At 41.4% G+C, this 23,393-nt stretch overlaps 1 protein-coding gene across 37 annotated transcripts in view; it reads left to right on the forward strand.

Moving 5' to 3' along the window:
• Nucleotides 1-23,393, forward strand: part of NRCAM (neuronal cell adhesion molecule) — a 235,903-nt gene that overhangs the window by 184,486 nt on the left and 28,024 nt on the right. For 10 of the 37 annotated variants that reach the window (XM_038752542.1, XM_038752547.1, XM_038752548.1 and 7 more), the window contains 11 exons: nucleotides 605-729; nucleotides 1,197-1,226; nucleotides 2,506-2,607; nucleotides 4,537-4,734; nucleotides 4,923-4,993; nucleotides 11,497-11,722; nucleotides 11,941-12,056; nucleotides 12,783-12,987; nucleotides 16,456-16,578; nucleotides 19,886-20,071; nucleotides 20,799-20,834. In XM_038752542.1, the coding sequence (XP_038608470.1) occupies nucleotides 605-729; nucleotides 1,197-1,226; nucleotides 2,506-2,607; nucleotides 4,537-4,734; nucleotides 4,923-4,993; nucleotides 11,497-11,722; nucleotides 11,941-12,056; nucleotides 12,783-12,987; nucleotides 16,456-16,578; nucleotides 19,886-20,071; nucleotides 20,799-20,834 (1,418 nt within the window). The remainder of the gene's footprint in view (nucleotides 1-604; nucleotides 730-1,196; nucleotides 1,227-2,505; nucleotides 2,608-4,536; nucleotides 4,735-4,922; nucleotides 4,994-11,496; nucleotides 11,723-11,940; nucleotides 12,057-12,782; nucleotides 12,988-16,455; nucleotides 16,579-19,885; nucleotides 20,072-20,798; nucleotides 20,835-23,393) is intronic. The other 27 variants (XM_038752553.1, XM_038752556.1, XM_038752566.1 and 24 more) reach the window with 6 other exon arrangements.

Consider the following 23,393-nt stretch of genomic DNA (forward strand, 5'->3'; position numbering starts at 1 on the left):
GATTTGAACCCATGACCTCCGACTCCACAGCCCAGGCTCTTTCCTCTGAGCCATGCTGGATATGTGACCTTATAATGCTTTGAAGGTGGGGAGAGTGGTGGTCTGTCATATATGGTAGGGGAAGGAGTTCCAGATCAGAAGGAGGACATGGGAAAAGTGTCAATGGCAAGATATATGAGATCGGGGTACACTGAGTAAGGTAGCATAGTGAAATCTCCCACTCAACTGTAAGCTCCTGGTGGGCAGGGAATATGTGTAATAGCTCAGTTGTATTGAACTCTCCCAAGTTCTCTGCACACAGTAAGCGTTCAATAAATACTATTAATTGATAGAATTTCATCCCCATTTTACAGTTCAGGAAACTGAGCACAGAGAAAATAAACGACTTGGCCAAGGTCATACAGCAGACAAGCAGTGGAGCTGAGATTAGAACCCAAGTCCTCTTACTACGATGCCACACTGCTTCCCGGTGTCCCTGGCTAGTCTTGGGATATACTGAAAGTCCCATGTTGGTAAAATGAAAGATCTTCAGGAAGCCTTCATACGTCATAATTAAATAATGGATTCTAACCTGACTTTTTAATTAAATACATTGTCCTTACAGATTCATTTTTGATAAAGACCATTTGGTTATAAGAAACATCACTGATCGAGATGATGGGACCTACACTTGTATCGCTAATACTTCTCTGGACAAGGTTTCTGCAAGTGCGGCTCTTACAGTCGTTGGTAAGAATATTTTCAAATGCTGTAAGGCAAATGCAGTGTAGCTTGATTATTATTATTAAGTCTCATAGAAGTGAAACCTGTAGACATCTGCTCCCTAACCGTATTCATTCCAGTCAAAAATCCTAGATGGCAGATATGCATGTCATTGAGATGATGCCTACAGTCTAGTTAGCTACAGGGTTTATTTTCAAAACTTAATAAATGAGAAACATGATGTGAACTCTTGGAGTAAATTAAAGATAATTGTGTGCAGATTCTGTAACAAGCCCTGTGCTAAAATGTAAATGACCTCAAGCAAAATTAGGATCTAATCGCTTAATGCATGATTAGTTACTGTAATTGTCTATAAATAATTTCTGTGCTTTACTTTATATTGTCTATTGAATGTAATCTTTGTCTGCTTACAAAATTGTGTTTTTCTTGATTACTAACATTGATTAAATCCTTTATGTCAATGTCCTTTGCAGCTCCCACCCCAACTCCAGCTCCTATTTACGGTAAACTAACATTCAGTCCTTATGAACATATTTCACTTTTGCCAATTGAGCAATCATTGCTTTTCTCTGCATCAGGCTATGTCAGGTCCTTGGAGAAGAGGTCTTTGTAAAGTCTCCCCATTATTTTTGATCATTCATATACATCTAAAAGCATTTAGTTTTTTTTCTTGCTACAGTTAAGTGCCTTTCTTAAGGTCATGTAAAGCTTTCATAAATGTTTCATGGATATTTTTTAAATGCATTCAATTGTTTAAAATCATTATAAATACCACAGTACTGAAAATTTATATTTTACTACAGAAAACAATTCGGAAATAGCTATACCAATTTTTTTCATTTCTCTTCAGTAATCAGTATCTGAGTTCCCTTGTGGAAGAAACAATAATTTTGTTAAAAATCTGTTTTTTAGGGTTATTTAAGTGCCTTTATTTTAACACTCAACCCAGACAATTTTCATAACCACATATCCCTAATGTATAATTCTTTGGAAATCTGGAAATATATCCAGAAATATCTTATCACATATATAAGTAAGGTACATCTGTTAACCTTAAAGACACCTCTCTCAACTCAGTGCATGAAAAGCAAAACAAATTTTGAGTCCTATACAACTTTGGTTTTAAATTTGCAAGCTACATTTTACTGAATAAATTCTCTCATTTTCTGGTATCTTAGCTTTTGCACTGTTGACAAACAAAATCCTTATTGATGAATGGTTTCTCTTTTCCCTGAGGCTGAGTCCTTCCCTCCCTCTTTTGAAAGGAGATAGAGGCTTCAATAAGTGCTCTAATGTTAATGCCCTCCCAGGGGCTAGTCAATACATTTATTAAAGAGTAAAAACTCCTGGCGGTCTGAGTTAAAGCATCCAGAAAATCTGACATAAATGTCCAGTAGGTGTTAGAACCAGACATGCAAGTGACCCTTATTATGAGTCAGTAAAAATTTATATAGAATGGCTCTGATCTTTGTTTCTATTTATTAGAAATGAAACTTGATTTTTAGATTCACGTTCGTATTGCTTTTCATAATTTGAAAAAGCCTATGTATCACACAAAAGGTTCTGTGTCTTTTTCCCACAAGAAGTCATTTAATATTTGTATCTTCCCAGAAATTTCCATTATTTCCATTATTTCCATTTCATTGTAGTTGCATGCCAACTGATCCTGAATGATGATATGCTTTTGAAATTTCTACCTGCCCTCTTCTGTAAAGAGGAGAAATGGGCAGAAATGGATGCAGATACTGAAAATTATCTTCATAATGTTTGTTTGGCCAACAGATCAACCTAATCCACCCTTTGATTTAGAATTGACAAGTCGTCTAGAAAGAAGTATTCAGCTGACATGGATACCAGGAGATGATAACAACAGTCCTTTGATAAGTAGGTTTCATTCAAAAAATTAGAATTATAAAGTAGCTGATTCTAAGTTTATAATGTTGAAATGGTTTACTACTTTATTTCCTGCCAGAAGTCTTTGGTGCAGCGAATCCGGTAGGATTCTGACATGCCATTGTGTGGGGAAATGTGACGTGTTTTTATCACCTCTGGGGGTGGTGAACTTGGAAGGGGAAGGAAAAAAAGAACTTTGGTTTTCTTTTTCTTTTTTCTAAATACAGAGTTCTTCTCCAGAATTTCCTCTGAGAACTGGCACCCTATGTGGGTGCCAAGAACAATATATAGGGAGAAAACATCCCTCCCTGCCTCTACCTCAACCTTGCCCCTGTCCAGGATGCCGGGCAGGGATTGTCTCTCGTTATTGCTGAATTATACTTTCCAAGTGCTTAGTACAGTGCTCTGCACACAGCACTCAATAAATATGATTGAATGAGTGAATACCACATGGAGTGTGCAATCTTAGTAATCAGTCAGTGCTGAAGATCTCATTCCCCTCACTAGAGCTACATAGGGACTTATGAAGAGAGGAAATGACAACAAGATACCCAAAGAGCTGCTGTTGGGAGAGCTGAAATTCTATACTGATAGAAAGAAAACAAAGGAATCATTTTAGGGCCCGATTAAAAAAAAAGGCCCCAAACAGTTGAAAACTGGGAGTGAATTGCCAAGGGCAGGCCAGAATGGTGTATTGCTATCAAGAAAGGTTTGTTTATAAAGAAGGTTTCATGAGAACTGGAAGTAGTTTAAGAGAAGTAACGTGGCTCAGTGGAAAGAGCACGGGCTTGGGAGCCAGAGGTCGTGGGTTCTAATCCAGGCTCCGGCACTAGTCAGCTGTGTGACTTTGGACAAGTCTCCTACCTTCTCTGTGCCTCAGTTACCTGTAACTGTAAAACGTTTACAGATGTTTACCTCATCTGTAAAATGGGGATTAAGAATGTGAGCCCCACATGGGACAATCTGATTACCTTGTTTCTCCCCCAGCGCTTAGAGCAGTGCTTGGCACATAGTAAGCGCTTAACAAAAGCCATCATTATTATTATAAGGAACTGGAGGCAGAGGTAAAAGAGAAAGCAGTGCCAAGCCCTACAGTATGTGCCCAGCAGCTAGTAAGCACTCACTGTTATTATTATTAACCGTATTTATTGAGCGCTTACTGTTGGAAAGCACTTTACTAAGTGCTTGGGAGAGTACAATTTAACATCACATTGCCTGCCCACAACAAGCTCACAGTCTAGAGGGAAGGCAGACATTAATATAAATAAATAAATGGATAAAAAATAATTAAATTACAGATATATGCATATTTGCCTTGGGAAAGGGAGGCAGGATGAATGAAAGAGCAAGTATGAGTGGTTCAGAGGGAGTGGGAGAAGAGGAGAGGAGGACTCAGTCAGGGAAGGCTTCCTGGAGAAGATGTTCCCTCAGTAAGGCTTTGAAGTTGGGGAGAGCAATATCTGTGGCAAACTTGACAAATACCATTAAAAAATAGTCAAGGAAGGCACTATTTTCCCAGAATCCTTTTATGCTGTAGAAAGACGAAGGGTTTTGAGCTAGTAGAAGTGGCATTGATGATATTGTAAAATGCATACCCTATAATGTACAGCTATAGCAAAGAATAAAAATGAAAAACTCATGTACTAGGGCCTATTAGAAAGATATGTGGATCATGTCATTTTTTTGAACTTAAAACTGGAATAAGCACATAGCTGGAGACCAGGAGTGGAAGTCTGTGGGTTTTAATAATATTGAAAGAAATGCAATTAATTGACTCCTATATGAAACTTTTCCGGAAGTTTGAAAACTCTGCTACCATACGTAGACTTGCTCATTAGTGGGAATCTCTCCCCTGATAACAATCCTCCGCACAAACTCCTTAACTTAAATTCACTGTGTCTTTTGGTTGTTTTCTACTAGAGTTCATCATCGAGTATGAAGATGCAATGAATGAACCTGGGGTGTGGTATTTCCAAACCGATGTTCCTGGAACACAGACAACGGCACAGTTGAAACTCTCTCCATATGTGAACTATTCTTTCCGTGTCATTGCTGTCAACAGTATTGGGAGGAGCCTTCCCAGCGAACCATCTGATTCGTATATGACTAAAGCCGCAGGTAAGTACTGGAGATTGATTTGTGGACAGGTGGGAGACTACTACAGCAGAGAGACAACAGTCTTGATTTCAGATGGGCTGAAATTGGGACTGGGGGGCGGGGGTGTGTGTGTGAATGTGTGTGTGTGTGAGATTATTGGAAAAAATCACCTACTAGGGTTTGTTCAACTGTGATTGTGTAATTTTTAGAGCCAGATGAAAACCCTTCTGCTGTTGAAGGGATTGGATCTGAACCTGATAATTTGGTGATTACATGGAAGGTGAGTTGCTCAACATCCATTTCCCTGTTTAAAGTATAGGAGTAGTCATGTTTGGAACAACAGATCCCAGACTAAGCCCCCCTTTTCCTCAGCTCCCCCTCCTCTCCCGATCACCCCAATCTGTCCCTTTGCTCTACACCCGCTCCCAACCCCATATCACTTGTGTGTGTGTGTGTATATATGTATATAGCTATAATTCTATTTATTTATATTAATGCATGTTTACTTGTTTTGAAGTGCATATAGCTATAATTATGTTTATGTTGATGCCACTGCTGCCTGTTTTCTTATTTTGATGTCTGTCTTCCCCCTTCTAAACTGTAAGCCCGATGTGGGCAGGGATTTTCTCCATTGCTGACATCTACTTTCCTAGCACTTAGTACAGTGCTCTGTACTAAGCACTCAATAAATATGATTGAATGAATGAATCTACATAAAAAACACACTTCAGATTCTATTTAACTCAGAAAAAATTTTGTTTTTCATAGTGTTTTCAATACTTTGATGAGTATCCAGAAGTGTTTAGGGACCTCTCCCTCTTCCTCTCCCCGCAGTGAAATATACCCCACTGCAGTGGATGTGTCCTTCTGGAATATTGCACTGGGAAGTGGGAAAACCATACCACTCTCTTCTTGCCACTGGGGACCAACTTAGCTTGTGCTCGGTCAGGAGCTGGAATAGATCAGCGTGTCAGAGGGAGAACTAAATGCAACATGAGCAGGGGGGCTCCCTCACCAAGATGGTGTTGGAGGAGCAAAGTGTGTGGACTGAGTTGTGGTATCTGTGTTTGATACAGAGATGGATGGAAACTTCATTTTCCTGTGCCTCAGTTACCTCATCTGTAAAATGGGGATTGAGACTGTGAACCCCACATGGGACATGGACTGTGTCCAACCTGGTGTCTAGCCCAGTGCTTAGTGCAGTGCCTGGCACCAAATATCATAAAAAAATTGGAGGGCCTTGAAGATTTGGGGGATGTAGAGTGAGCCTTGTTTTAGAAAATGATTTGGGCAGCGGAGTGAAATAAGGACTTGAATGGGGAAAGTTCTGGGAGGCAGGGAGGTCAGCAAGCAGGAAAGCAGTAATAATAATAATTATGGAATTTGTCAAGTGCTTACTATGTCCCAGGCATTGTACTAATCGCTGGGATGGATACAAACAAATCGGGTTGGACACAGTCCCTGTCCCATGAGGGGCTCACAGTTTTGATCACCATTTTACAAATGAGGTAACTGAGGCACAGAGAAGTGAAGTGACTTGCCCAAGGTCACACAGCAGAAAAGTGGCGGAGCAAGGATTAGAACCCATGACCTTCTGACTCCCGGGCCCCTGCTTTCTCCACTACACCAAGCTGCTTCCCAAGACAGGGTATGAAAAGTGATTGAACCAACATGGTAGCAATTTGGATGGAAAGGAAGGGAGAGATTCTAGGCTTGTTGTGAAGGTAGAGCCAATGGGATTTGGGGACAGACTGAATATGTGGATTAAATGGGAGAGATGAGTAAAGGCTAATGCCAAAGTTGCAGGCTTTGTGAGAAGGGGAGAATGGTGGCACACTTTTTTTTTTTAATAGCACTTGTTAGGTGCTATGTGTCAAACACTGTTCTAAGCACTGGGGTAGATACAAGTGAATTGCTTTGGACACAGTCCCTGTCCCTCATGGGGCTCAGAGTCTAAATAGGAGGGAGATCAGGAAAACTGAGACACAAAAAAAGTTAAGTGACTTGTCCAAGACCACACAGCAAACATTTGGCAGACCTGGCATTAGAACCCAGGCCCTCTGACTCCCAAGCCTGTGCTTTTCATTCATTCATTCAGTCAGTCATATTCATTGAGCACTTACTGTGTGCAGAGCACTGTACTAAGTGCTTGGGAAGTACAAGTTGGAAACATATAGAGACGGTCCCTACCCAACAACGGGCTCACAGTTTAGAAGTGCTTTTGCCACTAGGACACGCTGCTTCTGTCATGGTGCTGTCTGCAGTGATGGAAAGTTAGTAGGAAGACAGGGTTTAAATGGAAAGATGAGAAGTTTTGTTTCGGATATGTTATATATAAGGTGTCGTTGGCGCATCCAAATAGCGGCGCTCTGAATACAGGAGGAAATATGAGACTGCAGAAAAGGAGAGAGGTCAGGACTGGAGAGGTAGATTGGGGAATCATCTGCATAGAAATGGTAGTCAAGGCCATGGGAGCAAATCATCATCATCAATCGTATTTATTGAGCGCTTACTATGTGCAGAGCACTGTACTAAGCGCTTGGGAAGTACAAATTGGCAACATATAGAGACAGTCCCTACCCAACAGTGGGCTCACAGTCTAAAAATGAGTGCTTTAAGGAGGTGGGTATAGATGGAGAATAGAAGGGGACTCAGAACCGAGCCTTGAGGGACCCCCACAGTAAGGGGTTGGGAAACAGAAGAGTAACTGGCAAAATAGACTGAGGAAGAGCAGCCGGATGGATAGAAGGAGAACAAGGAGAGGGCAGGGTCAGTGAAGTGGATGCTAGATGGTGTTTTCCAAAGAAGGTGTGGTCTACAATGTTGAAGGCAGCTGAAAGGTCTAAGAGAATTAGAACGAAATAGAAGCTGTTGGATTTGGCAAGAAGGAGGTCATTGGTGACCTTAGGGAGGGCGGTTTTTGTGAAGGGAAAGGAGCAAATTCCAGCTTGGAGGGTGTCGAGGAGAGAAGTGGAGGGGAGGAATTGGAGGCAGCCAATGTAGACAGCTCATTCTAGGAGACTGGAAAGGAAGGGTAAGAGGGAGATGGGACGATAACTGAAGGGTGCCGTGGGGTTCAGGGTGTTTTTTTTTCAGATGGGCATATTTAAAAAGGAAAGTCCCTGAACTTCTGGGGCTTACAGTGTGAAAATAGGAAGGGGCAGTGTTCGGGAACATAAATAACAGGAAATATGAAATCATACAAACACAAAACAACATACAAGCCAACAGAAAAGTACATAGTCCAACATGTCCGATGCTAAAGGGCACCTGTGCGGACTATCTAAAATTTTTGGAGACTCTGCTCTGCCACTGCTTAAATTCCTGGCCCTACTCTTGCCAAGCAGGTTGAGAGTGAGGCCCAGGATGAAAGTATATATTTATGTTTTTAATCTTGAAAACATAAATTGACTTTAAATGTCAACATGACTTTCTTGAGATTCTTATCTTGTGAACATACATTGTCTTTAATGAGTCTTAAATAATAATAATAATGATGGCGTTTATTAAGCGCTTACTATGTGCAAGTAGTGTTCTAAGCGCTGGGGAGGTTACAAGATGATCAGGTTGTCCCACATGGGGCTCACAGTCTTAATCCCCATTTTACAGATGAGGTAACTGAGGCACAGAGAAGTGAAGTGACTTACCCCAGTCACACAGCTGACAATTGGTGGAGCTGGGATTTGAACCCATGACCTATGACTCCAAAGTTCGTGCTCTTTCCACTGAGCCACGCTGCTTCTCAAAAATGTATACAAAAGAGGAAACTTGTCAACCTATGCCGTCTGAACTTGGACTTTGTAAATCAAGGGTCTTCATGCTTCATGTTGATTAGTTAAATTATTTATGGTTTATTCCAACAACAACCACTGTGGCAATGGCAGTCCATGCAAAGCATTTATGCTCAAAATTAATTAATAAATAAGAATGAAAAATATTATTATGGCATTTATTAAGTGCTTCTAGAGGCACACAGTCTCTGTCATTCATTCAGTCGCATTTATTGAGTGCTTACTGTGTGCAGAGCACTGTACTAAGCGCTTGGGAAGTACAAGTTGGCAACATATAGAGACAGTCCCTATCCAACAGTGGGCTCACTGTCATTCACAGGGTCAGAATTTATGAGGTAAGGAGAGCAAGTTTAAATTTGAGCTGTCAGGCTATCGTCATGCGTCAGATTACCCAGACACCCGTGAAGAGAATCATTAATCGGTGGCTACTATAGCCTCAGTTTTCATTCCATATCTTGCCAGAGTGCCGCAGACTAAAATCCTGGAAAAGATGGCTGATCATCAGCTTCTCTTTCCTTCCTTAGTGCAGGGGGCAGCCAAACCACACCCATTCTGGGACACACGTACACACATACATCCACTCTTGCCTTGACACGATGATGGCATTTGTTAAGCGCTTACTATGTGCAAGGCACTGTTCTAAGCACTGGATAAAAAGTACCGCTGGTCCTGAGCTGTACCAGCAACAGAAGGTAAGAGAAACTAGCGGTAGCCATCTCCAAAGTTGTCACCGCTTCCTGCCATAAAGCCAAGGATGTGGTGGTGGTAATGGTGGTGGCAAGGAGCCCAGCCTGGTGAAACAGCAACTGCAAGGAGAGAAAAAGTCAACCACAGTCACATGTATCCAAAAAGTCAACCACAGTCACATGTATCCAACTGTAGTTCTTCATGCCTTCTCCTGCTGTGCTGCTGCAGCTGCTGTGCTCCACTCTGCTCAAAGGATGTCCATTTCAGTAGACAGGTAGATCAGTCCATGAGTGAGGACAAGTGTCTGAGAGAATCTGAGGTTTTGTATGTTCCCAAACAAAGCAGCACATTCATTAATTCAATCGTACTTATTAAGCATATATTATTTGTTCTTAGAGAAGCAGCGTGGCTCCGTGGAAAGAGCACAGGCTTGGGAGTCAGAGGTCATGGGTTCTAATCCCGACTCCGCCACTTGTCTGCTGTGTGAATTTGGGCAAGTCACTTCACTTCTCTGGGCCTCAGTTCCCTCATCTGTAAAATGGGGATTAAGACTGTGAGCCCCACGTGGGACAACCTGATTACCTTTTATCTCCCCCAGCGCTTAGAGCAAATACGATAATTCCTTCTAGACTGTGAGCCTGTTGTTGGGTAGGGACCATCTCTATATGTTGCAAACTTGTACTTCCCAAGTGCTTAGTACAGTGTTCTGCACACAGTAAGCGCTCAATAAATACGATTGAATGAATGAATGAATGAATTAAGCACCTACTGTGTACAGAGGACTGCAATAAGTGCTTGGGAAAGTACAATTTAACAATTCAGAGTGACAATCCCTCTCACAATGAGCTCACAGTCTAGAGGATGGGGTGACAGACATCAAAACAAATAAATAAAATTCCAGATATATACATAAGTGCTCTGGGGCTGGGAGAGTGGGGAAAAGAAAAGGGAGGAAGTCAGGGCATCGCAGAAGGGAGTGGGAGATGAGGAAAAGTGAGGCTTAGTCTGGGAAGGCCTCTTGAAGGACTGTGTGAGGTTGGGAGGATGAAAATCTGACTCTGATTACCTTCTTTTGCCATCTCTCCTCAGAGTTTCCTTCCTCTATCTGTTCCTCCCCCAGTACCCCTTAATTCCCTATAACCATGCAAAGCCTGGGTCTTTCTGCTAGCCTGATTTGCAACTGAAAATAAATGTCCATTTCCAACCCAGATTTTTGCCAAAGGCACATAAAGAAGCAGTTTGGCTTAGTTGAAATAGCCCAAGCTTGGGAATCAGAGGTCATGGGTTCTAATCCTGGCTCTGCCACTTGTCTGCTATGTGACTTTGGGCAAGTCACTTAACTTCTCTGTGCCTCAGTTACCTCATCTGTAAAATGGGGATTTAAGACTGTGTGCCCCACATGGGACAACTGATTACCTTGTATCTACCCCATTTTTTAGAACAGTGCTTTGCACACAGTAAGCACTTAACAAATACCATAATTATTATTACTATCATATCTCTATACAAGGTATAAATCCTTGGATTAGTAGCCGAGAAATACACTGAAGATCGGTGTTAGGAGGACTTGCTGTGAAGAGCCTGGAAATAGTCATGAAATGTGCTGATGTAACTATTGTCACAAAAATACAAATTGTCAACTCTAAGGTGTTTCCAGTGACAACGTATGGATCTGAAAGCTGGAGAGTGAAAAAACGGGATAGAAAAAAATCGACTCTTCTGAAATGTGGTGTTGGAGAAGGCTTTTGCAAATACCATGAACTGCCAGAAAGACAAACAAATGGATTTTAGAGCAAATTAAACCAAAGTGGTCTGTGGAAGGACAAATGACTTAGATTAGCATATTTTGGACACATACTCAGGAGGACTAATTCTCTGGAGAAGACACTGATGCTAGGAAAAGTCCAGGGAAAATGTAGAAGAGGCAGACGAGCAGCTAGATGGATAACATAACATATCATATGTTATGATAACACATATGTTATCATAACATATCATATGTTGATATATTGATATAATGATAACGGAAGACCCATTAGAAAGGTTGCGGATTATGGCAGAGGACATAAGGTTCTGGAGAAAGTATGTCCATGAAGTCACTATGAATCAGAAGCGACTTAACAGCTTTTAATAATAATAATAATTACATTTCACAAGGAACAGGCATTTTTTTCCAGTTTTTAGGGAGAATAATTAACAGCTTTTATTTGTGCATTTATGAGATGATTTCACTATGTTTAGGGTCAATTTGGGAATACAATCCTCCTTCTAAAAGGTCTTACCATTTCTTTCTCTTTTATTGCAGCCGTTGAAAGGTTTTGAGTCTAACGGACCAGGTCTCCAGTATAAAGTCAGCTGGCGTCAGAAAGATGGTGACGATGAATGGACATCTGTTATAGTTGCAAATGTATCTAAGTACATTGTGTCAGGCACTCCGACTTTTGTTCCGTATTTAATCAAAGTACAGGCACTAAATGACCTGGGATACGCACCAGATCCTCCTGTGGTTGAGGGACACTCGGGGGAAGACTGTAAGTTACTTGTGCTGCTTCCTTTTATAATACCCGAACTAAATGCTCTTAAGGGATTAAAGCACCTTTGTGTGGGGAGCAGAATACCAGAATCAATAGGCTGAGACTTCTCCTTGCAATCGTACTTGATTAGGGGCAGGAAAAGGCTGTGAAGCCAAGAGGGACAAGGAGGGCGTAAATCCCAGGTTAACCCGGCTCCGTTCATTTCCCCTGCACAGTACCCATGGCAGCTCCGGGTGGAGTTCAGGTGCACGTAATTGACAGCACACTGGCCAATGTGCAGTGGGACTCTGTGCCTCCAAAAAGTATACGAGGGCACCTCCAAGGCTACAGAGTAAGTATGTGTGTGTGTGTGATGCTTTTCCATTGTGCCACTTTTGCCTACAGGATCTAGGGGAAACAGTACAGGTCTAGGCTGGCAACCACACTTCTTCCCTGGATGTCAATCTGCATCCAGATGGACTGGCCCCAGATCCCAAATATCAAAACTTTCCACTCTACCCCTACTAACCCAGACCAGGCCACTCCGATATCCAAAAGGCTTGAAGGAATCTCAAGTCCACGTCCTTGCCCACAAATAACAATAATAATAATAGTAATGGCATTTATTAAGCACTTACTATGTGCAAAGCACTGTTCTAAGCACTGGGGAGGTTACAAGGTGATCAGGTTGTCCCATGGGGGGCTAACAGTCTTAATCCCCATTTTACAGATGAGGTGACTGAGGTACAGAGAAATTAAGTGACTTGCCCAGTCACACAGCTGACAATTGGTAGAGCCAGGATTTTAACCCATGACCTTCTGACTCCAAAGCCCGTGCTCTTTCCACTGAGCCACACTGCTTCTCCAGCTGATGATCTGTACAGATTCGGGGCCTTGGTCTCTCAAAGTTCCAACCTTGACTTTATGAAGGCTCCTTTCCTGGATGCCTCAGTCCCTGCCATTGTAGTAGCTAAAGTCTAGAATGTCGCCTTTTCATTTCAAGCGATAAAGCGTCTTTGTTTTTGAACTGAATCGATAAAAATCCCTCCTCTCTCCACGTTCCTTTCTCTCTAATTAGATTTACTATTGGAAATCAGATGATTCACTTAAGAGAAATCGGCGGCATGTGGAGAAAAAAATCCTCACATTCAGCGGGAACAAGACAAATGCCATGCTGCCTGGACTAGAGCCCTTTAGCCATTATACCTTGAACGTAAGAGTTGTGAATGGCAAAGGGGAGGGACCTGCCAGTCCTGACAAGATATTTAAGACACCTGAAGGAGGTATGTGTGAGAAAAGCCACTGAATCCCTTAATTAGTTTAGGGGGTTTTCATACTTTGCTTTTCTTTTCCTTGCTTCTTTCTCTTTTTTTGCTCAAAAAGTGAAATATATCAATCAGTAATTTTTGTTAAGCACTTCTGTGTGTAGAGTGCACTGTACCTCTGATCCCATCCCTTTGCTCTTTATTAAAACACTTATTAAAACCCTTCCCTCCCTGACCGCCATCTTCAGCTGCTGCATCCATTCTCCAGTGATTTCTTCCCCATTATTTTCAAACATACCTATGTAGCCTCTATCCTAAAAAAAAACCTCTCTTGACCCCACAGCTCCCTCCGATTTTCACCCCATCATCCTCCTTTCATTCCTGTCCAAACTCTGCCCCCCTTGACCCTTTGCAATTTGGCTTCTGTCCACTCCATGCCACAAAAACAGCCTTCTCCAAGGTTACCAGTGACCTCCTTCTTGCCAAATCCAATAAACTCTAGTCCATCTTAAACTCCTAGACCTCTCAACTGGCTGCAGACCACCCCCTTCTCCTGGAAACACTGTGGAGCCACTTGGCTCCTGGTTCTCCTCCGATCTCTCCGTCTGCTCCTTCTCAGTTGGCATCTCCTCCACCTCCCACACCCTAACAGTGAGGGTGTCCCTCAATACCCTCTAGTCTCCATCTACACTCACTCCCTTGGAGAACTCATTTGCTCCCACAGCTCCAATTACCATCTCTATACAGATGATTCCCAAATCTACCTCTCCAGCCCTAGTTTCATGTATCATTTCCTCCTGCCTTGACACCTCACTGACACTTCAAACTTAACATGTCCAAAATGGAACTCATTGTCTTACCGCACAAAACCTCTCCTCCACTCTAATTACCCAGTACTGAAGACCACAGCACCATCCACCCTGTCTCACAAGCCTGTTACCTTGGCATTACCCTCGACTCACATTTAACTCTCATATTCAATCTGTCACCAGATCCCGTTGGCTCTCCCTTCATAACATCTCTTTTTTCTACTCACACTACCACCAGGCTGGTCCAAACACTTATCATATCCCTCTCGTCTGCTGCATCAGCTTACTTGCTGACCTCTCCACCTCCAATCTCCCCCCAGTCCAATCCATACTTCACTCTGCTGCCTGGATCGTTTTTATTTTAAAATGTTCTGCATACATCTGAGCATTTCTTCAAATCCTCTAATGATTGTTCATCCATCTCTCCATCAGAAAAAACTTCCTTACCATCAGCTTTAAGACACTCAATCAGCTCTCCCCACCTATCTAGACTTGCTCATCTCCCACAACAATCAATTGTATTTTTTTTAATGATATTTGTTAAGCACTGTTCTAAGCACTGAGGTAGATACAAGGTAATCAGATTGTCCCACTTGGGGCTCACAGTCTTAATCCCCATTTTAAAGATGAGGGAACTGAGGCACAGAGAAGTTAAGTGACTTGCCCACAGTCACACAGCCGACAAGTGGCAGAGCTGGGCTTAGAATCCATGATCTCTGACTCCGAAGTCCGTGCTCTTTCCACTAAGCCACACTGCTTCACTTGCTGAGTGCTTACTGTGTGCAGAGTACTGTTCTAAGCATTTGGTTTTACTCCTCCTGAAATTTCTATCTTAAATCCTCCCTCCAACCTTGTTCATAGATTGTGATCTAGAGGGATAGGGTCTGTATATAATTCCTAACTGTATTTTTTCCCAGCACTTAGGAAAGTGCTCCCCACACAGAAAACACTTAATAAATATCATTACTACTCTACTGTATTGTACTCTCCCAAGTGTTTAGTACTGTCTCCACCAAGAGGCCTTCCCTGACTAAACCTTCTTTTCATCTTCTCCCTCTCCTTTCTGTGTCACCTTGACTTGCTCCCTTCATTCATCCACCCCTCCCAGCCCCACAGCACTTATCTACATATCCCTCCCCCTCTAGACTATAAGCTCTTTGTAGGCAGGGAAGGTGTCTGTTTATTGTTATATTATACTCTCCCAAGCATTTAGTATAGTGCTCTGCACACACTATGTGCTCAATAAATGCAACTGAATGAATAAATGAATGAATACTGTCTTCTGCACCCAATAAATTTTGGATAAATACCACTGCTTGATTGACTGCTAATGATTGGGAGAAAAATGATAAAATTAACAGACATGATTTCTATCCCTAAGGATTTAATAATATAATCCTATTTACAAATAAGAGCTCAAGCTGTAGTGTTTGTAAATCAGTATGTATAAAAATGCAGTGAGGGAATGTGAATGTAAAAATTCTGAGATGGTAGTTGTGGGGGAGAGAATTTGGGGAAAAGAAAAATAAATTGGGAAAATCCTCCTGGAGGAAGTGGAATTTCAGATGGGCTTTCAAGATGGGGAGAGCTGTCTTCAGGACAGTTTGCAGAGGGAGAGAATTCCAGGGAGAGGAAGAGCATCAGCCAGGGGTCAGAGAGGTGGGAGAGGCAAGAATCAGATACAATGAGAAGGTGAGCTTGAAAGGAATGCAGAGTGCATGGTGAGGAAGAGAGCTGATTGAATGGCTTAAACCCAGTGTTCAGGAGTTTCTGCTTGATGCAGAGAGGAATGGAAAACAATTGGAAGTATTTGAGGAGTGGAAAGATAGTGCAGAAAAAGGTTTAGAAAGATGTAGAGTGAAGGAAGCGGAGAGACTCGAAGCAGGGAAATGAGAGAAGGCAGCAACATGGCCTAGTGGAAAGAGCACAGGCTTGGGAGTTAGAGGACCTGGGTTCTAATCCTGTCTCTGCCAAATGCTTGCTGTGTGGTCTTGGGCAAGTCACTTAACTTCTCTGTGCCTCAGTTCTCCTGTTCTACTACTTGAGCCCCATTCAGGACAGGGACCTTTTTCAACCTAATTTACTTGTATCTACCCCAGTGTTTGTCACATAGTAAGCATTTAACAAATACCATAAAACAAATAAAATGAGGATGAAACAGTAGTCAAATTGAGGTATGATAGGTGCCTGGATCAGGGTGGTGATTGTTTGAATGGTGAGGATGGGGGCCTAACTAGGAAATTTAGAGGAAAAATCAGGAGGCTTTAGCTACACCAAAGAATCAAAGATAATGCCAGGGTTATGGGCTTCAGCAGCAGGGAAGATGATGGTCCTTGTTATTTATGTTTGAAACTTAGGTGGAAGAGAGGAATTGGGAGAGAAGATGACAAATCACTGAATTTGCCATCCAATTCCTCTCTTCCACATGTTGAGCTTAAGGTTCCAGTGAGACATCCTTATGCAGCTGTTTTGGAGGTACAGGGAGATGTATGAAACTGTTGCAGTTTCCTCTGATACAACTGTATTTGTAGTTTTTCTTCATTGCTATTGTTTAGTACTGGTTAGGGTCATTGTATTGTATATGGATATCAAACCCTAGTATGTGTAGGAAAATAGTATGATTTCATGTCATGCTGGAGAAAATTCTTTATATTCATAATATTGTTCTCATTTTAAGTTCCCAGTGCTCCTTCCTTTCTGAAGATTATTAATCCGACGCTCGACTCTTTAACTTTGGCATGGGATCCACCCAACCACCCAAATGGCATCTTGACCGCTTACACCCTGAAGTATCAACCAAGTAAGCTAATTGACAGGAGGAAGTGGGAATACAATTCTATCCTCACTGACTTCCCTGCTGACTCTCTATTATTTTAGAGTCTATTGTAATTTAATATTGTTTTTCTTCATGCAACTGCTGATATAGAGAATGATTGGAGTTTGATTACCTCACAGTTAAAACAGAAAACAGTTGTGCCAAAGCATGCTCAATATTTATAGATTCCTTAACTCAAAGATCTTGCCAACAGGACACTACAGATAGTTTTATAGTGCCACCATTTATTCAAATAATAAAATTCAATTAAATTAAGTCAGATAGATAAGAAGGAAATAGTAAAGTTGGGAATGTCATTTTCAAACAATAAAATTTTGACTATTTTGCTATCTCCTGGTTTTTGTAAACCTAATCCTCTCATACTTTGAAGTATGTAAATTCATACATAAGGGGCTGGGTGGCAACAAACACGAATTGACACCAAACTGTAGAGAAAAATTTCTCAAATGAATGTATCTAGATTTATATACATTTTATGGTATGGGAAAATGAAAATTAAAAAGAAAGAATGTATTACAATTTATTAAGCACTATGATTCCAAATGCTGTGCCAAATGTTAGGAAGATAAAAAAATGGTCATATCAGACACCGTCCCTGTCCTATACAAATTTCAGAGTCATAGAGAGAGCAGCTAATTTAATGCTATTTTACATATGAGGAAACTGAGGCACAAAGAGATTTAAATGACTTGTCTGAGGAAAACCAATAATGTATTGGCAGATCTAGGATTAGAAACCAGATCTTCCATATCTAATCCCTTGATCTTTTCCACTAGTAATAAAATAGACATCACTCCATGCCAAGCAAGAACATCAATTGCAGAAATGAACTAGAAAGAGCCTTTTTTAAATGGTATTTGTTAAGCACTTATTTTGTGCAAGGCACTGTACTAAGCACTGAGTTAGATCTAAGCTAATCAAGTTGGATACAGTTCATGGGCTCACAGGCTTAATCCCAATTTTACAGATGAGGTAATTGAGGTTTAGAGAAGTGCAGTGACTTGCCCAGGGTCACATAAAAACAGTGTGGCTCAGTGGAAAGAGAGTGGAAAGACTCCCAGGCTTGGGAGTCAGAGGTCATGGGTTCCGATCCTGGCTCTGCCACTTCTCAGCTGTGTGACTTTGGGCAAGTCACTTAACTTTTCTGTGCCTCAGTTACCTCATCTGTAAAATGGGGATTAAGACTGTAAACCCCACATGGGGCAACCTGATCACCTTGTATCCTCCCCCCGCACCGCAGCTTTGCACATAGTAAGCGCTTAACAAATACCATCATCACTATTGTTATTATTATAGAAGACAAGTGGCAGAGCTGGGATTAGAACTTTAAAATACACATTGGGATTATTTTATCATTACCTAATGTTTATCAAGCTGATTTTGATATTGCATATATTGAATTTCTTGGATGTAAAAATATAGCCCTTAGAGCTGCTTTAAAGATTTCAGAGGAATGCTATTGTTTGTACTGACAGAGTTTCTAATCAATCATATTTATTTAGTGCTTCCTGTGTGCAGAGCACTGTACTAACTGCTTGTGATATTATACAGAGAGTTGGTAGACACATTCCCTAGCTAAAATGAGCTTACAGTCTAGAGGGGGAGACTGGCACTAATATGAATAAATTAATTAATGATATGTACATAAATGCTGTGTGGCTGAGTAAGTGGTGAATGAAAGGTGCAAATCCAAGTGCAAGGGTGATGCAGAAGGGAGCGGGAGAAGAGGAAATGAGGGCTTAGTCATGAAAGGCCTCTTGGAGGAGATGTGCTTTCAATAAGGCTTTGAAGGGTGGGGAGAGTGGTCATCTGTCAGATATCAAGAGGGAGAACATTCCAGGCCACAGGCAGAACATGGGCAAGAGGTCGGCAGCTAGATCAAGGTACAGTTGGTAGATTGGCATTAGAGGAGGAAAGTGTGCAGGTTGGGTTCTAATAGGAAAGCAGCAAGGTAAGGTAGGAGGGGAAAAAGTGATTGAATGTTTTAAAGCCAATGGTAAGGAGTTTCTGTTTGATGTGGTGGTGGATGGGCAACCACTAGAGGTTCTTGAGGAGTGGGGAAACATGGACCGAACGTTTCTGTAGAATAATGATCTGGGAAGAAGAGTGAAGATTGGACTGGAGTGGGTAGAGACAGGAGGCTGGCAGGTCAGCAAGGAGGCTGATACAGTCATCAAGGCGGGAGAGGATAAGTGTTTGGATTACCATGGTAGCAGCTTGGATGGAGAGGAAATGGTGGATTTTATTGATGTTGTGAAGGTCAAACCAATAGGATTTCATGACAGATTGAATATGTGGGTTGAATGAGAGAGATGAGTTGCAAGTAATGCCAGGTTTACGGGCCTGTGAGTCAGGAAGGATAGTAGTGCTGCCTATAATGATTGGAAAGTCAGGGGAGGACAAGGTTTGGGTGGGAAGATAAGGAGTTCTGTTTTGGACATGTTAGGTTTGAGGTGTTGGTGGGACATCCAAGTAGAGATGTTCTGAAGGCAGGAGGAAATGAGAGACTGCAGAGGAAAGAGATAAGGGCTCGAGATGTATAGTTGGGAATCATCCACATAGAAGTGGTTGTTGAAGCCATGTGAGTGAATGACTTCTGCAAGGGAATGGATGGAGATGGAGATTAGAAGAGGATACAGAACTGAGCTCTGAGGGACTCCCACAGTTAGGAGGTGGGAGGCAGAGGAGGCATCTGCCAAAGAGACTGAGGAGGAGCATCCAGAGAGGTAGGAGGATAACCAGGAGAGGTCTGTGTCAGTGAAGCCGAGGTTGGACAATGTTTCCAGGAGAAGGAGGTTGTCATCAGTGTTGAAAGCAGCTGAGAGGTTAGGGAGGATTAAGATGGAGTACGGCTCCCTGGGTACGGCAAGAAGAGAATCACTGGTGAACTTTGAGAGAGCAGTTTCTGTGTAGCGAAGGGAGCAGAAGCCATATTGGAGGGGGTGAAGGAGAGAATTGGAGGAGAGGAAGTGAAGACGGCTTGGGTAGACAACTGACTCAAGGAGTTGGAAAAGGAATGGTAGGAGGGAGATGGGGTGATAAGTGGAGGGAGCCGTGGGCTCAAGGGAGGGTTTTTTTTAGGGCAGAGGAGACATGAGCATGTTTGAAAGCAGCGGGGAAGAAGCCAGTGGAGAGTCAACAATTGAAGATGGCGATCAGGAAGGGAAAAAGGGAGGGAGCAAGCACTTCGATAAGTGTGATGGGATGGAGTCAGGGGTGCAGGTGGAGAAGTTGCGATAATTAATACTGACTAGTTTTTTTTCCATCACAGTTAATGGCACACATGAACTAGGCCCTTTGATAGAGGTAGAAATTCCAGCCAACGAGACCAGCTTCATTTTAAAACAATTAAATTGCAGCACACGGTATAAGTTTTATTTCTCTGCACAAACATCAGTGGGTTCTGGAAACCAAATAACAGAGGAAGCTGTAACAACTATGGATGAAGGTAAGATGGGTATGTATGAAGGAGTCTTCACATTCATTAACATTTCGCTAAGCTGCCCTAAAATAAATGCACACTTTTTCTTTCTTTATGAGGAAGTATATACTTATGAAAAATTGTATTTGCTTCTTATTTTATGCCCCTTAAAATAATTAATGAAAGCATTAATGAATGTATTCCCAGAAAAATTTGCCAATTTTCATTACTTAAGAAAAACGAATGTATTGTATCTAGGACAAAGGAAGCAACACAGCACTGACAATGGTAATAGCAAGAAGGGGATCATTGGTAAACTTTGTAATTTTCACTGCACTTACTTAAGTCTTTCTGACTTTTTATGGACCAATTCTTGCAAATACTTGAGAAATCAAAGTATCTAAAGCATGGTACCCTTAATATTTCTCAGTGTCTTTAAATCACTAATAATTAAATGATATTTTTCACAGATATTATAAATGTTTGGCTTTTCTCCATGATAAATTCATTTTAATCATCCATAGCCTGGCCTAAAGCATATTTTAGTTAGCATTTAAATAATATATTACAATCAATACATGAACTTTAGGTTTGATTATCAGTGATATGGAGACCAGAAGTCGATATGTAATACACTTCTAATTTTTAACTTATATTAAAATTTGATATATATTTTATATATGTATATATATATATATATATATAACTACATGCTCTGTTTGGCATCTAATCATATATGTCCTTCTATTTTCCTCTATTAAAGCTGGTATTCTACCACCTTCTCTAGGTGCAGGCAAAGGTAAAATAAACCTTGCATGACTCTGTAAATCTTTAAATTTTGTGCTGTTAGATATGAGAAAGAGAAAATAGGATGATTTTTTGAAATGAATATAGAATAATGATATCCACGTACTTCTGTCTTGAGGACATACAAACTTCGGGGAAAACTTTATCAGTATACTCTATGGTTCTTTGCCTTTAATGTTGTACCCAAAGGGCTAAATCAGTGCCAATGTCTAGGAGGAAATGTTATGCCTGAAAGTAGCTGCTTTTCAGTCCTCCCCTCCCACCCCCTTCATCCATTCCTCCCCCCTCAACCCTTCTGACACTCCTTCACCCTAGACTAGAGGGAAATGTCAGTCTCAGAAAATTCTGATTAGAATTAGATGAATTTTAGTAAGATCTACTAGTCTATTTGTTTAATCTCTGCCTCAAGGTTTACTATAATTTCTTCACTGTTAGAAAAGATTCCAGGTACCAATCAGATTCTAGAATATACTCTTGTTCTGCACATTTAAGTTCTGCAAACTATTTGGGGGATAATATTTCCAGGTGAGTTAAACAGTTTCAAGCTGTGATGTACTAATTTAATGTCATGTATTGAAGAGTTACAGTAGCATGAAAATAATCTTTCTTTTTGGTAAAAAAAATATAGCTATTAGTTGTCTACTTGTTAGTAACTGCAAGTCTTTGGATTGAACCTTTGGTTTTTCCTCATCATTTCTAGTGTTCAGGGTTCTTAGCAGGTAACAATAATTGTGGTATTTGGTAATAACCTAGCTTGTTCCAAGCACTGTGGTAGAGTCAAGATAATCGGCTCAGACAAAGTACCTGCTTCACATGGGGCTCACAGTCTAGTGGGAAGGTATAACAGGTATTGAATCACCATTTTAAAGATGAGGAAACTAGGGTCCAGAGAAGTGAAGTGACTTGCCAAGGATACACAGCAGGAAAATGGTGGAGCCGGGATTAGAACCCACATCTTCCAACTCCCAGGCCCACGCTCCTTCCACCTACTAGGCTACTCTGTTTCCCAGGTGAGAGGGGATGGGGTCAGAGTCTCAGGTGGAGGGAGCAGAGTTTGTAAGCAGGTGGGATATCTCCTCTTGAGAAATGCCTGAGAAGAATGACAGAGTGGTTGTGAGGGTGAGAGGGAGTTAAAGGTGAGGTTTTAGGGTGCTCATGCCTGCTAGTTTGTACTCTGTCTACAAAGTAGTTGTCAAGATTATTAGGGGAAGGTGAGAATCCTGGGGCATTTCAGCAGGATGTTGAACATTTGGAATAGTTAGTAGGGACAAAAGGCACGGGAGTCGATAAGGGAGGAGAAGTAATTTTGCTAAGCAGAAGAGAGGGCAGAGTTATTGCGAATGATGATGAACATGAATTTCTTCACAAATTTTGATCCTTAATGGAAAAGGGATCAAATTAAGTAATTTATTCGGTAGTAAATTAGCACACTTGGAAAAATGCACCTGAGCTCTAATTTTACAAGTATTTTATGAATGAGTTAGCATTGCTTGAAATAATAATAATAATAATAACAATAATGGCATTTATTAAGTGCTTACTATGTGCAGAGCACTGTTCTAAGCCCTGGGGAATTTACAAGGTGATCAGGTTGCCCCACGTGGGGCTCACAGTCTTCATCCCCATTTTACAGATGAGGGAACTGAGGCCCAGAGAAGTGACTTGCCCAAAGTCACACAGTTGACAAGTGGTGGAGCCGGCATTCGAACCCATGACCTCTGACTCCAAAGCCCGTGCTTTTTCCACTGAGCCACGCTGCAACTATAATACACACAATGATTATACCTTGATACGATAGAGCACTTTGGTGCTTTCACATTATTTAGTTCATTTTTGTCTTCACAACATCGCTGTACTGTAGGGAAATAGAGGAATCATTATCCCCATTCTACAGATGAGGAAACTGAGGCATGGAGAAGCTATGTGATTTGCCCAAGGCCACACAGCAGGCAAGTGACAGAGACAGTAGAAGAACCTGCATCATCCAACTCCTAAACCCATGGTCTTTCTGGATTTGGTTATAATAATAATGATAACAATAATAACGGCATTTGTTAAGCGCTTACTATGTGCAAAGCACTGTTCTAAGCGCTGGGGGGGATACAAGGTGATCAGGTTGTCCCATATGGGGCTCACAGTCTTAATCCCCATTTTACAGATGAGGGAACTGAAGCTCAGAGAAGTTAAGTGACTTGCCCAAGGTCACACAGCAGACATGTGGTTATGTTTATTTTGATGTACCAGATGAAAATAGTTTTACTTTTTTTTCCTTTCCTATTTTCTCTGATAAAAGATATTTAGAAGCTTTCTCTGTGAAACACACAATCTGTAGGTGTCGTGATCCTTAATAGAAGCACATAAAAGGTAACTGAACAGACATGTTCACAACCAGAAGTGAAGGAATTGTGGAGTTCCGAAATGGAATCTGGAAATTGTGTTCACTGCTGCAGTTTAGTGTACTCTTTGACTTCTGTTTAATGCTTTATTCATCGTTCTGGATTGTTGCAGGGTTTTTTTTCAAAATTCACTGTCCAACGCTTTGTTTCTAGAG

Source organism: Tachyglossus aculeatus, chromosome 10 (genome assembly GCF_015852505.1).
Source record: "Tachyglossus aculeatus isolate mTacAcu1 chromosome 10, mTacAcu1.pri, whole genome shotgun sequence".
In the NCBI taxonomy this organism is placed as follows: Eukaryota; Metazoa; Chordata; class Mammalia; order Monotremata; family Tachyglossidae; genus Tachyglossus; species Tachyglossus aculeatus.